Here is a 13583-nt window from a genome sequence, read left to right on the forward strand (position 1 = left end):
AGACTTGATTCAACATTAACATTAGATGCATATCTTATGCGTGGGCCATCTGGATTAGCGCTTCTAAAATAATCACAATTCGGGATTAATCGATGCATGTATATGAATGGTTTCTAGTTTCTATGATGTAAATGTAAATAGGTAGTAGAATCCTACTTCGGTTTGCTTTCCAATGAGGGGTTTTACAAAACAGAGTTGTATTATGAAAATTAGATACATATCGAAGGCACAGGAATATTACACACACATTTAACTGAATAGCTACTGGGGATTATCATGATCAAGCTTACGCTAAACTAAGTATATAAAATCCACATCAACATCCACTCATTTCTCTCTCAATTTGTGACGCGCGTTTTCCTAATGAAGCTTTGCAATTCTATTTGAAGAACGGGTTCTTCGAAGCCGATGACTTCATGGTGCACAAGATCTGGCGTTCCAATTGAAAATCATAGTCCAAAGACTTGAGTAGCGTGGAGATTTCTGGCAGTACAGGTATCTAATAGGCAAAGATATATAGTATATATTCAGAAATTGAATTGAATTGAATCCGAGCGAGAGGGCGCATCACTCACATCAGTTACAGCTTGGTTGCGCTGCAGCCTAACGTCCATGACGAAGGGCACTCCCTCCAGTTCGGTGTAGGTGCCCAGGGTTCCGGTGCCGCCGTAAGTACCACGTCCTCCTCCTCCTCCGACTGGAACTCCCGCTCCCGCTGGACGAGGCGGCGCCGGTCGCTGTGGCGAGTTTATTTGATAGTTGGCCTGGATCTCCTCGTAGTCATGGTGTTCAGTCGGTGGCTGTGGCAGCTGTTTTGTAAGATTTAACCAGGCATTAGCTTCATAATGAGGTATTTCGAGCAGGGACCGTAATAAAAATAAATATTTATTGATTATTTATTGATTTTTATAAATTTTACTCAATTTTAATTACTTGTTGAGCTTTTTTCAATCGCTCAAAGAATATTTATTATAATTGTGAACGAAAAAAATATCGATCAAAAAATAATGATGAAATAATGAAAAATAAGTACGATATCTTCTTGCTCAGAGGTATCTTTGTAAACCTTGACACAAAAAACCAAATTTTTAGATTTGAAAAAAAGTTTAAAAAATAATTGCTTATATATATGGAAGATTATGATTATTTTTTGATCGATATTCTTTGAGCGATTGAAAAAAACTCAACAAATAATTATTAAAATGGATTAAAATGTATAAAAGTCAAGAAGTAAAAAATCATTGCGGATATAGATAGAGCATACAAATAGTAACCGATTGGTATAATTCGTTTGTATGAACAAACTTTTCAAAGTGGATGATTTTTTTGTTTGCAAAATACATCGATAATCAGTATTTACGGTCCCTGATTTCTAGGCCAGCTGCACACTTACTGGTCCGCGTGAGTTGCGCTGCCCCTGGAGATTGAGCCGGTTGAGGGCCTGTTCGACCTCACAGGTGCCGGGAACTGGTGGCGAAAGGCGCACCGGGATGGCGCTCGTTTTGTAGCAGATCAGCACCCCGTTAATATCGCCGGCCAACTTAAAGCCATCGGGCGCTGTCTTTAGCTTGGAGCAGAGTATTATGTCGGTGACCGCCTGGGTGACAGTGCCGCGCTTGGACAGCTTGTAGATCACCTGCCGTTTGCGCCAGGCCTTCTGATCGCTGTCGGCGGTGCGCGAGACCTGTGAGAATTCCTTGGGCGGTGCCGTCTTATCAGCAATTACTCTGTAAATTAAAAAGAATAAAAAGGATTAGTTAAAGGCTACAAGGAGAATAATCTGTGCTCACTGTAGGGTCTCCACCACATATTCCGGCAATCCTTCGGACTTGGAAAGGCAGAGATACCTGGTATTCTGTCGCCCAAACAAACTAAAGTCGCGCCACAGGTCCGCATCCGAATCCTGGTCGTAGGTGCGGTTGATGGCACTGAAGTTCTTCGGGCAACTAAACGAAAGATGACCAGTTTTGTTAGGGAATTAAATCTGGATGAGGTTCCACCACACTAACCGCTCGAAATCCTCGACGATGTGCAGCGACGTGATGGGCCGGTTGTCCGGCAGGAAGCTCATGATGGAATTGAACACATTTGTGCTGCTGGCCATGGCGCCTCCATTGGCCGCCGCCTCCATCGGAGATCCAAGTAGAGATGCCGTGGACAGCGGCGGCGGCGGAGCCCCCGAGATGCCGCTTTGGATGTGCTTGCCCACCTTGTTCATCGCTCAGTTTCCTGAAGAGAAGAAAGCACAGAGTTTATAAATTATTTAGTAAATCAGTTGGCGATAAAAAACTCTGACTTATGGCCCGTAAAGCTAGTGATAGGTGAGGTTAAATGCGTAAAATACCTGAAATTATCGGTGTACTATCTCATTAGTAAGCTATAAATGGGTGAATATGTGTGTGAAAAATAATTTATAATTATATTTTTGGAATATTTTGTTTAACTTAATCTTATTAAATTATTAATTAATTATTATTAGTAAGCTATAAATGGGTAATTATGTGTGTTAAAAATATTTTAGATTTTAACAAATACTATATTCTTTTTTTTGGAATATTTGGTTTAACTTAATTTTACTAAATGAATAATAAATTATTATTAGTAAGCTATAAATGGGTAAATATGTGTGTGAAAAATATTTTAGATGTTAATAAATACTATATTCTTCTTTTGAAATTTTTAGTTTAACTTAATTTTATTAAATTATCAATAAATTATTATTAGTAAGCTATAAATGGGTAAGTATGTATGTAAATAATGTTTAAGATGTTAATAAATACTATATTATATTTTCGGAATATTTGATTTCATTTAATTTTATTATATTATTAATTTAATTATTTTTATTCATTTTAATTTATTAAAAAAATGGATGTTTATTAAATTAAAAAAGAATGTATTTATATAAAATTCTAGTTTTGACCTATTTAAATGTAATAAAACTTAAACGAAGATAAGACTGTTGCTAACTAATCTTAATCCTAGTCGCACAAATACAAAAATAAAATCAACAGTTTAAAATTAAAGAACCCACTATATAGTATATCTAACACATGGTAGCCCTAATACCGTGTTAAATCTCTGAGCTGTTGGTGCTTTTTCCCGCCCCACGCAAGTGATTCATGATCTTGCTGCTGGGTTTTTTGCATGGCATTCTTTTGTAGGTCGCCCCACCAGGGCCAGGTCCGAGTTTCTCTTTAGCCAATATAGCCACTCACATATTCAAATCGGTGGAGCTGCGGGGTCAGCGGAAAATAGGAAATAAAGTAAACACCATCGAGTGCGCACTTTAAAATCCCATTTGGGGGAGATGACTCTCTTTTTTTATTTTATTTTCAATTTCCCCGGACTGTCAATATGCTCTATATTTAATTACTGATAAGATAAACCCGGCAAGGTGAGGGCCGGCAGCTCTGAGTCATCCAGAAACTGCAAAAACCAAATGCAAAATGCAATAAAACCCCGTTTACAAGAAATCAAAATAAACAACAGACAAAGGAATAACCATATAAGAAAAGCTAAAGTAGCAGTATCCACAGCACTGGAAAAATGGGGCTTTTTTTCAAAGATATTATAGTAGATTATAATTATATATCGAACTAAAAAAATAAGATTATTTTAAGGAATAGAGATATTGTAGTAGAATCAAAATATTTAGAAAACTAAAAAATAAGATTATTTTAAGGAAAAGCTTCAAAGTGATGTTATATAACGTAATGGTATTCCCTATAATGGGAGATACCATTAATAATTGATCTATTATGTTCTCTGTGAGATATAATAACAAGAATATTTATAGTAATATGGTTAATTAAAGTGGTATTATAAATGCTAAGTATATCTTGCGTAACTAATATCCCATCGATGATCGATCATTAATTAAGATCTAGTTTTTTTCCTGTGCACATACTTTCTAAGGTTTCGAAAGAAAAACTCTTTGGCGCGCAGACAAAGAAAAGGGGGGATTACGAGAGGTATGTATGTATGTGCGTGTGTATATATGTCTGGGGAAGTGGGGAAACTCCGGCTGATAACCAAAGTGGAGCACTTTTGGCTTAAAAATAGACACCATAGGAAACCGCTCGAAAACATACCGCACACGATTCCAATTATAAGTGTAAATTGCCAAGAAATATAGAGATTTCTCCCCCTCCTTTCCCCCTGCCCCTCCGCCACAAGGAAAAACATTAGTCAACACAAACACAGCATCCCCATCCACTCACACATACGCACGTACACAATTAATAATTCCCGATGGAGCGATTCGGGTTCCGATTACGATTCCGGGCACCTATGACTCCGCGGGGGCCCGAGTTCACTTCCCTCGATGCTCGACGATTATGCGATCGCACTTGGCAGGCCGGCGATTCTCAACTTCATTTAAAAGAACAATTAACGCTGCGAGTACGTCGTCTCCTATTGTTTGGCAAACAACAAAAAAAAATACACTGATTTAATTGAGATGGTGCAACGGCGATTGTCCTGCTCTTCTAAACATCGATTGCCGCCTATCGATAGGCTTTCTTTTTATGACGTAATAAAAATATGCATAAATCTAGTAGGGAATATTGTGAGTACTTGGCTTTCCAAAAAAATTAACAGTTCTTGGAACTGCACATAATTAATATTTAATTGCCTTGAAGATATATTTCTAAAAAAAAAGTTTATTTCGAATATTTAGTCTTAAAATGGAATATTTTCAGAGACCATCAATTTGTAATCTTATTTATTTTCATCCTACAAATTAATGCTTACTCTAGAGTACGTTCAAAGTCACGGAAGTAATACATAAATATTTCTCAACACTTTTTTAAGCTTTAATTTTATTAAAAGCTATTGCAAAATTTGTAGCATATAATTTTTAATAGGATACAAGATGTTAAAATAATTCATCAAGTTTTCTAGCTAGTTTTTATGGAAATGAAATCACGTCAACTATCGCTTGCCGACTATCGATAACCGTGATAGGCGATTCCATCTCTGATCTGGCAGCACTGAGCGGCGAAAATAATTGAATTTTGTCTTTATTTTTTTTCAACGTAAACAAATAAGTTAAATTAAGACTGATCCGAATGGAGAAGGTGGAGGCGGTGACGGTGCCCCATGTGGATGCGTATCGGCGGCTGCTGAACAAGGCGGTGTCCCAGCTGCTGGTGGACAAGGGCGCCGGGCAGGCGAGCAACCAGTGCCTGGAGACGCTCACCCAGATGCTGCAGGCGCGTAAGTAAATCTTTTTAGGATAAATCCATAACCCGGAATTAATTATATATCCCCCTTAGTGATCGGCGAGATTGGCAATTCGGCGCACAACTACTGCGAGCTCAGCGGACGCACCATGCCCACCGTGGGCGACGTCAGTTTGGCGCTGATCAACATGGGCATCTCGATCTCCAGTTTGGATCCCTACATGCGCAAGGAGACGCATGTGCCCATTCCGCTGCCGCCGCAGCAGACGCAGCAGCGACAACTGAGCCTGCTCCAGGCGGGCAGCAAGTCCTCGCATCCGCACTATGTGCCCAGCTACTTCCCGGCAATGCCCGATCCACATGCCTACATCCGGACGCCCACGCACAAGCAGCCGGTGACGGAGTACGAGGCCATCAGGGAGAAGGCCGCCTGCCAGAAGCGGGACATCGAGAAGGCGCTCACGAAGTTCCTCTGCAAGACCACCGAGACGAACAATCTCTTTCCCACCGAGGACAACATGTTTCCCTGTAAGATGAGATTGTTACTCCTTAGTTTCCTATTAAATATCTATATTATTTCACCCAGTGATTGCCTGCAAGCCGGCCTTTCCTCCATATGCAGCCGCTTTGAATCCCACAGACCAGGTCTTTGACTTCGAGGAGCTGGAGTATCACTATTTGGTGGCCAATCGCACAGAGGATGTGCCCAGCAAAGGTAAGTTTTTTCGTATAAATAATAAAATACCTAAATCCACAATCAATTTATTTATATTTTCAGAGGACGGCGAGGAGGGCGACAGCGAGAACGAGGAGATGGACGGCGACAAGTCGAAGGAGGAGAAGCCCGAGCTGGAGATCAAACCGAATTCCACCACGAACAAGGCCATTTTGGAGAACCCCAATATAGATAATCCCTACTTGCGAGCCGCCACCCTGCCCAAGCGATCCAAAACGGGTGCGGGTGCACCGGGAATCATGCCCAGCCGGAGTTTGGCCAGCACGGCGCCAACGATACCAACGCCCTCCACCCTAGAGATAACGAAAAGTAGCGTATAAGTGTAGCATGCGGTTTTAAATAATGTTTAGGGAATCGAAACACTCCTCTTTTAAATAAATTACATCAATTGCGCGCTCGTACATATATTTATAGCATTAATTAAATATCTTTTTTAATAAATGTTGCGTTAATAACAATTATTTCACAGAGTAAGAGGTGCTATTATGCACTATATTTAAGGATTGTGTTGGGAATGTTAAGCTGTTAATATTTTTTTTATTCAGTTTTCAAAGGGTGCTTAATGGGTTAAGAACATTTTTTTGTCATTTAAACGGAATTGAAGTGCTCTTTCCATAGGTGCCAAAATGTTTATATTATAAGTTCAAAATATGAGTACAGTTAACATTCAAATTTGAGAAAATACTTTTGACTAGGGTTGTAGGCAGAAATTTGAAGTTTCATTCTTTACGGTTTTTAATTTTTTTTAAAAATGGAAATATCTAATTTAACAATTATAGTTTTTTAATCTCTTGATTTTAATATGAAGTTCTTTACAAAGTTTTAATTGAACGTACATACATAATATTTTCTAGCTTGATTCAAATATTTCAAAATGTATTTTATTAAATACCTTCTGCGTTTTTTGAATTTAATTCAAAAGCTATATTTTTATTGGGCAAACATCAACTAGATATTATTAAAACTAAGAGATATACTTATAGCCTTTAAAATTTAAATATTTATTTTTTTGACACACTTTTCACGCGGTAAAAAAATATATAAAATTTAAAAAAAATACTTTCCAAGCCACCTGCTCTGGGACATCTGCAAATCGGTTATGTTGTTCAATCTCCGAACCGCTAATCCGGCGGTATGTAAATGCATTTCCATTAAGGCAATTGAGGAAGGTCCATTCGTGCCCTGTCCATTAAGATCAATTAGAAGACAAATAGGCGGTTGGCTCTCCGAGATTTCGCATAAAAAGCCGTCGGTGTGGGAGATGATGCCACAATTGCAACTCATTCCATTGATCTACGATGTCGGACGCCGTGGAGGAGCCGCCACTTTACCTGACCCCCCAGTTCTTCCGTCGCAGCCTGGAGCACGGATTGCAGCAGCTGGAGCTGCAGGTGATGGGCGTCCAGCTGACCAACTTGACCCGCGGCGGGGAGAACTACTGCAGCAACATCTACCGGGCGCAGATCAGGTATCGCAATGCGGAGAACTGCGTCCTGGAGACGTCCCTGATCGTCAAGTCCATGCCGGACGAGAAGCAGGCCATCCTGGCGCGCCTGCACATCTACAACAAGGAGACCATCTTCTACACGACCATCAAGCCCAAGTTGGAGGCGCTGATGTGGCGGGCCAGCAGTTCGATGGATGCCTGGACTTTGGGCGCCAAGTGGGTTAACAATTTAAATTTATTTAACCTAATTTAAATTTATTTAAAAATTATAGTTTTTTTTATGCATCTTAGCCCTTTATTTTAATAATGAAGTTCTTTAAAAAATTCTTGAGAACATTTAAAACCATAGCTACGTGAATTCTTCAGCAAAATGAGAACGCGAATTCTTGAGAACAAAAGCAACGGTTATTTACATTTAAATGTTCTCAAAAATATAAATTTTTTTCTGCTTTAATTCAAATATTTTAAAATGTATTTCTTAAATCATTCATTTGAATTTTTGTGTAGCATTCAATTCAATTCTCACAGTAATGATTACCCCATCTATCCTAACCACTAGACACTACTACTCCACCACCCAGCCGGAGCAGACGATCATCTTCGAGGACCTGTGCTCCCGGGGCTACCAGCTGAAGTGCCGCCAGTTGGGCCTGGACTTCGAGCACTCGGCGCTGGTCATGCGCAAACTGGCCGAATACCATGCAGGCACCATGGTGATGGGCGAACGGGAGCCGGAGACGATCGTTGATCGGTATCCCTTCGGCCTGCTCCACATGGACGCCATCAAGTCGGAGCCCTTCAAGCTGCTCTTCGGCACTCAGCTGCTGAAGCTGGCCGCCCTGGTGGGCGACTGCGAGGGATTCGGCGGGATAACCACGAAGCTCTATCGCTACCACGAACACTTCACCGAGCGCGTGCTCAAGGCGGTCTACCCGCTTCGCGGCCAGCACAATGTCCTCAATCACGGGGACCTTTGGGTGAACAACATATTCTTCAAGTACGATCCGAACTACAAGGTGCAGCAGGTGAAAATCGTAAGTAATCTTAATATAAATTTGATATTATTCAAGCAAAAAAAAAAAAGATTATATTCTAAAGAATTCGCGTTCTTGTTTTAATCATGAATAAATCTTTAGCTTTATATCATGAAAGCTCTCAAAAATGTGAGTGGTAAATTTGAGGTATTCTTGTTCTCATTTTGCTGAAGAATTCATGTACCTATGGTTTTAAATGTTCTAAAGAATTTGCTGTATTTTTTTTTATTCATATATCAATCTGTGAGTTTATATTATGAAACCTTTTAAAAATGTCAGTGTGGTAAATATCAGTTTTTCTTACTCTCAAGAATTCGCGTTCTCATTTTGTTGAAGAACTCAAATACCTATGGTCTTCTTGTTCTGAAGAATTTGCACTTGATTTTGTTACATTTTTGTATTATAATCAAAAGAGCTAATCTTAGCTACCACATGCAGATTGACTTCCAGCTGTGCTTCTACGGCAGCCTGGGCTTCGACATAAACTACTTTTTGAACACCAGTTTGGAGCTGGAGGTGCTGCGTGACCGGCGGCAGGAGCTAATCGAGATATACTACCAGGTGCTGGTGGACACTTTGAAGCAGCTGCCGTGGTCGAAGCCACTGCCCAGCCACGAGGAGGTCCTGGAAGAGATCAGGAAGCGCGAGGCCTACGGCTTCTTTGTGGCCTTCGGCTTCTTTCCGCTGATGAGCATGATCGGCGTGGACTCCGAGGATAACTCGCTGAAGAACTTCCACGACGAGACATTCGCCAGGCAGAAGGTGCAGCTGATGTTCGAGGGAAACACTCGGACGCTGGAGAGCCTAAAATGCACCCTCAAGCGTTTGGATGAGCTGCAGCTCTTTGACTAAACAAATAGATCGAGTGCCTATTTTTTTTTTTTTTTTTTTTTCAAATAAACGACCAAGTTTTTTATACCTTTACAGGTAAAAATACAAATCAAGAGTGTCTTTAAAAAATTTCAAAACATATAGTTTGATTAATACTTTTCGAGTTTTTACGTTATCAGAGTAAAGATCACTACATATTATTTTTAAACATGAAAGTGCGGATTTAGGTTTTTCTGTAATATAAATCGTTGTCAAGAATACAATTTTTGTTCAAACGAAAAATACATGAAATAGACAACTATAAAAAAATTACGTTATATAAAAAAAAATATTGATGACTTTGGTTTTTTTCTGATTTTTCTGCCTCTTTTAAAGTTTCTTTTAGAATTTCTTAATACTAGTATCCGAATTTTTGGGCACTAAGCTGGCCGTTTTAGCCACGCTTCAGTGTCTCAAGGAACTGGATAATGTGCATCGGGTACAAATACTTGATGGACGGCAGAGTCACCGAGTCCATGGTGGGACATCCCTTCCATTTGACGCAAAAGAAGAGATGCCCGCGAGCCTTGAAGCAATGGTGAATCTTCTTCAACTGCAGACCGCGTTCTACGCCGCAGGGTTTTGTCATCTGCGGCATTTTCCATCCAAGTCCCTTCTTTTCTTCTGGGTAAAGTGTGTTCTCACCGATGGTGCGCTCCAAGTCGGCAAGCAGCTCGTCCAGTTTAAGCTGGGTGTTTATCTGGCTCACGGTTAGAAAAGAGCTGGATTCCGCCTCCTCCTCCTTAGAGGATTCTTCCTCCTCAGAGGATTCTTCGTCGGAGGAGGATTTTTCGTCGGAGGAGGATTCTTCGTCGGAGGAGGATTCTTCGTCGGAGGAGGAATCTTCGTCGGAGGAGGATTCTTCGTCGGAGGAGGATTCTTCGTCGAGCTCCATTGGTGTAGCAATGGTCACCGACTCAGTTTCTTCAGCATCCAATGAAGGAAGCGATGCTGCTCCGGATTCCTGGCCATCTAGAATCTCCGGCTCCTGGTTCTTTCCACCACTAGCAATCGCAGCAGTTGGTGAAACCTGTTTGGTTTCCTCATCAGAGGCTTCTTCGTCGATCTCCATTGGTGAAGCAATGGTCACCGGCTCAGTTTCTCCAGCATCCAATGAAGGAAGCGATGCTGCCCCGTATTCCTGGCCATCTAGAACCCCTTGCTCCTGGTCCTTTCCACCACTAGCAATCGCAACAGTTGGTGAAACCTGTTTGGTGGATCCTTCCTGCGAAGATTCATCACTGTGGGTCCCCGAGCTGATGGAGGCACCTTCCATTTCATGATCTCTGGGATCGTCGCCGGTGAGATCTATAGTTGGTAGGGGGTGGAACCCCAGGAAGTCTTCCTGCTCGAAAAAAACTGGCGTACACTTCCTCCCTTTGAACATAACATAGGTGGGAACGGTCAAGGATCTGCGGTAACGCTCCTCCTGCTCCTTTAACTTCTTCGCTAACAACTTCGCCTCGTGGGTCTCCTTCAGGAGGGTCATCACGAGGATCTCCTCTTCGTAGTCGGCCAGCGTGGCAAGGCAGTTCTTCAGATCCTCCATGGGAACCCAGGTGGCCTGATCCGCCGGATAACCCTTCCATTTCACCAGAAATTGTTTGCGACCGCGCAGGTAGTTGTGGGAAAGGAAATTCTCCACCTCGTACTCGCCACTCTGAGCATCGCTCTGATCCTCGATGGGCTCAGCCCCTCCGCCTGCGGAGTCGGGATCACTCGGTGCTTGAGACATTACTTTAGTTTTTCAGCAAACGAGACGCAGCACACAAAAAGCACGGGGAAAAATGAGCGATGTCACGCCGGAAAACCAAATGGAAAATGGCGGCAAGCTCAGAATGGGGGCTGCCAACTCGCTTTTAAGTGCAGGGAACTGTGAACCAGGGCTGGCTAGCCAGATTCCACCGTTTCTAATGTGGGCATTGAACTCCTTAAACTTAAATTTAATTCAACACCGGAAAAACGAAGTTTTAAATGCCTATTGCCCGATTTTAATGCTCACAAAAAAAGGTAAATTTGTACCATTTTTCAAAAATGAACGTTTTTTACGTAACATTGATATAATAAAATTAAAGACCATAACTGTTATGAGTTCTAATTTAAAAATCACAAATTAACAGTTATTTTCCGATTTGTAAAGTAAAACTCAAAGTAGAACTCGTATTTTTTCAGTTTTATAATAAAAGGTGAAAAATATCACTTATTCACTTGCGCAAAAATAAAACTCGAAAATTGTAGGCTTTTTAAACGATTTTTATTAAGTTATATAAAACACGGTAAGCATGTTTTTTTGTATTATTTAATTTTATCAAAAATGTCAAGAAATAACTGTTAAACCCCAAAAAATAACAGTTCTTTTACACTGGAATAACCCTAATTGCTGTTAATTGATACGAGTTGGCAGCCCCGAAGCTTGCCGCCATGTTTTGTTCCTTTCTCATTTTCCGCGTGTTTTTTTCGTGCCACTCTGTTTCTTTTTGTAAAATTTGGAAAACAAAACCATGTCTAATGGATAGCCGGAAAAGCCCTGTGACTCCGCAACCCCCTCTACCTCCGCAACCGCCAAAGAGCCGGATTCCAAAGTGTTTGCGCTGGTGAAGATCGTTGGAAAGCGCCTGGTGCGCAGTTTACTTTAGTTTCTGGTGAAATAGATGGGATTCTTGGAGGCGGAGAGCACCTGGCAGCCGCTTTACATGGACATGATGAAACTGCCGGAGGTCGGTGGCCAGGAGGATAAGCCATCCATTGACATATTCCCACAGAAGGCAATCCAGGATCGCTTGGAGAAAGTGCATCACAGCTTTAGGATTCAAAACCATTCATCTATAAAACACGCAGGTATTGTCCAACCATATTAGCATGTCGTAAAATCCAATTAAATACTCCTTATCCCACTGAACCTTCAGTTTCTCACTGCCCAAAAGTAAAAACCATCCAATTATGGGCTGCGAAAAAATTGTTGTCCTTCCGCATTAGTATCAATTAGGTTCCGAGTGCATTTCATATATTTTTCGTTAAATCAAATTAAATGCGAATCATTCATTCTCCCTGGGTATTCAGTATTCAGTATTCACCACCCACGCAGCCTCCAGCAGGATTACTCGAAAGTGCACCCAATCATCGTGGCCCTGTGAAAATGGTGGAGTGGGCGTGGTGCTGCATGTGCATGTGGAAAAACCGGACTCAGTCATTGGTAATAATTTATTGTGAAATAATTGTAATGAACTGTAATTGAATTACACCGTAAGCGCGGATTTATGATTTGATTAAGGGCAGATAGCGCGCAGTATTTGACATGTCCCAAAGTACGTTAATGCAGTGGCATTTTACCCTGGGAATTCGGTTATTTATTGGGTATACGAGCATTAGAGCTTGGACTAAAGATTGTCGATCCTCTGAAGTACATATATTCATGACGAACCCCTGTTTTTCGCTCACAAATTGCAAAAGTATGTGGCGCCCACGATTTTGGACTAAATAAGGCAGTTTTTTAGTCAAAATGGTGCCAAATTGGGTCTAAATATGGAATGTCGTACCTCGTTGTACTCGTTATTTGATTCCTAATCGATTGGCATTCAAACCTACACACAAAAAAATTTGCTTGGTAAAATTGACCAACAAAGATAGTTACGTAACTATTAAAATAGTTACGTGTATTTTGTTTTTGCTTTGGGTTTGTGTCTTTGCTAATTGTGTGTATTTTGTTGTTGTGAAATGACTATTTACTTAGTAGAATTGACAATTTTGCTGGTTGGGGCCTGTTTGACAATTATTACAGTTGATTTTAGTTTTTTTTTTGTGTGTAGAAATTTTTAAATTTTGTCGTTTTTCACAAAAAATTGTGAAAAAAATGCGAAAATTTATCAAAAAATAAATTTCCCTGAAAGTGATAAGATTCGTTAGTATAGGTCGTAAGCTGTTCAAAACAGTCGGTATTTTAGCTGTAGGACTTAAATTGTCCAAGCTACGACTAAAAAACCATTAAAAAAAATGATTATTTTCGTCGAAAATTGAAATCCATATTTTCCACCCTAAAATATCAGTTTTTTGGCCGTTAAAATTGAAATAATGATCCAAATATGGAGTGTCGTACCTCGATGAGTTCGTAATTAAACTCCCAATCGATTGGCATTCAAACCTAGAAATTTTCAAATTTTGGCGTTTTTTACAAAAAATTGTGATGTTACCCCTTATCAAAAATGCGAAAATTTATCAAAAAATAAATTTCCCTGAAAGTGATGGGATTCGTTAGTATAGGTCGTAAGCTGTTCAAAACTGTCGATCTTTTAGCTATGGGCCTTGATTTGGTC

The 13583-nt window shown here is 40.5% G+C and overlaps 4 protein-coding genes across 5 annotated transcripts; 2 read left to right on the forward strand and 2 right to left on the reverse strand.

Annotated features, from left to right (window-relative positions):
• Nucleotides 1-180: 180 nt before the first annotated feature.
• Nucleotides 181-4447, reverse strand: Mvb12 (multivesicular body subunit 12-like Mvb12). Of its 2 annotated transcripts, none has more exons than XM_070218508.1 (6): nt 4224-4447; nt 2010-2229; nt 1791-1946; nt 1394-1727; nt 576-809; nt 181-499 (listed from the first exon to the last, which is right to left on the reverse strand). In XM_070218508.1, exons 2-6 carry the CDS (start codon nt 2216-2218, stop codon nt 380-382), a joined length of 1053 nt encoding a protein of 350 aa, XP_070074609.1. In that variant the 5' UTR covers nt 2219-2229; nt 4224-4447; the 3' UTR covers nt 181-379. The 2 variants fall into 2 exon arrangements, with proteins under 2 accessions (XP_070074609.1, XP_017011206.2); XM_017155717.3 differs by having other exon boundaries at nt 4238-4446.
• Nucleotides 4448-4963: 516 nt separating this feature from the next.
• Nucleotides 4964-6383, forward strand: Taf8 (TBP-associated factor 8). The gene is made up of 4 exons (XM_017155618.3): nt 4964-5220; nt 5280-5714; nt 5773-5901; nt 5965-6383. Exons 1-4 carry the CDS (start codon nt 5073-5075, stop codon nt 6240-6242), a joined length of 990 nt encoding a protein of 329 aa, XP_017011107.1. The 5' UTR covers nt 4964-5072; the 3' UTR covers nt 6243-6383.
• Nucleotides 6384-7203: 820 nt separating this feature from the next.
• Nucleotides 7204-9255, forward strand: LOC108066918 (uncharacterized). Its single transcript, XM_017155686.3, has 3 exons — nt 7204-7585; nt 7929-8403; nt 8842-9255. The coding sequence occupies exons 1-3, from the start codon at nt 7221-7223 to the stop codon at nt 9253-9255; spliced, it is 1254 nt and encodes a 417-aa protein (XP_017011175.2). The 5' UTR covers nt 7204-7220.
• A 412-nt stretch (nt 9256-9667) lies between these two features.
• On the reverse strand, nt 9668-11008 carry LOC108066877 (chromo domain-containing protein rhino-like). The gene has a single exon (XM_017155597.2). It carries the CDS (start codon nt 11006-11008, stop codon nt 9668-9670), a length of 1341 nt encoding a protein of 446 aa, XP_017011086.2.
• Nucleotides 11009-13583: the final 2575 nt, after the last annotated feature.

Source organism: Drosophila takahashii, chromosome X, assembly GCF_030179915.1.
Source record: "Drosophila takahashii strain IR98-3 E-12201 chromosome X, DtakHiC1v2, whole genome shotgun sequence".
NCBI classification, from domain to species: Eukaryota; Metazoa; Arthropoda; class Insecta; order Diptera; family Drosophilidae; genus Drosophila; species Drosophila takahashii.

Coding starts and splice junctions, on each gene's coding strand:
- LOC108066877 (XM_017155597.2), bottom strand. CDS start 11,008: ATGTCTCAAGCACCGAGTGATCCCGACTCCGCAGGCGGAGGGGCTGAG.
- LOC108066918 (XM_017155686.3), top strand. CDS start 7,221: ATGTCGGACGCCGTGGAGGAGCCGCCACTTTACCTGACCCCCCAGTTC. Junction 7,586..7,928: donor GCCTGGACTTTGGGCGCCAA/GTGGGTTAACAA, acceptor CCTAACCACTAG/ACACTACTACTCCACCACCC. Junction 8,404..8,841: donor AGGTGCAGCAGGTGAAAATC/GTAAGTAATCTT, acceptor TACCACATGCAG/ATTGACTTCCAGCTGTGCTT.
- Mvb12 (XM_070218508.1), bottom strand. CDS start 2,218: ATGAACAAGGTGGGCAAGCACATCCAAAGCGGCATCTCGGGGGCTCCG. Junction 1,947..2,009: donor ATCGTCGAGGATTTCGAGCG/GTTAGTGTGGTG, acceptor TCTTTCGTTTAG/TTGCCCGAAGAACTTCAGTG. Junction 1,728..1,790: donor TATGTGGTGGAGACCCTACA/GTGAGCACAGAT, acceptor TTTAATTTACAG/AGTAATTGCTGATAAGACGG.
- Taf8 (XM_017155618.3), top strand. CDS start 5,073: ATGGAGAAGGTGGAGGCGGTGACGGTGCCCCATGTGGATGCGTATCGG. Junction 5,221..5,279: donor CACCCAGATGCTGCAGGCGC/GTAAGTAAATCT, acceptor TATCCCCCTTAG/TGATCGGCGAGATTGGCAAT. Junction 5,715..5,772: donor CGAGGACAACATGTTTCCCT/GTAAGATGAGAT, acceptor TATTTCACCCAG/TGATTGCCTGCAAGCCGGCC.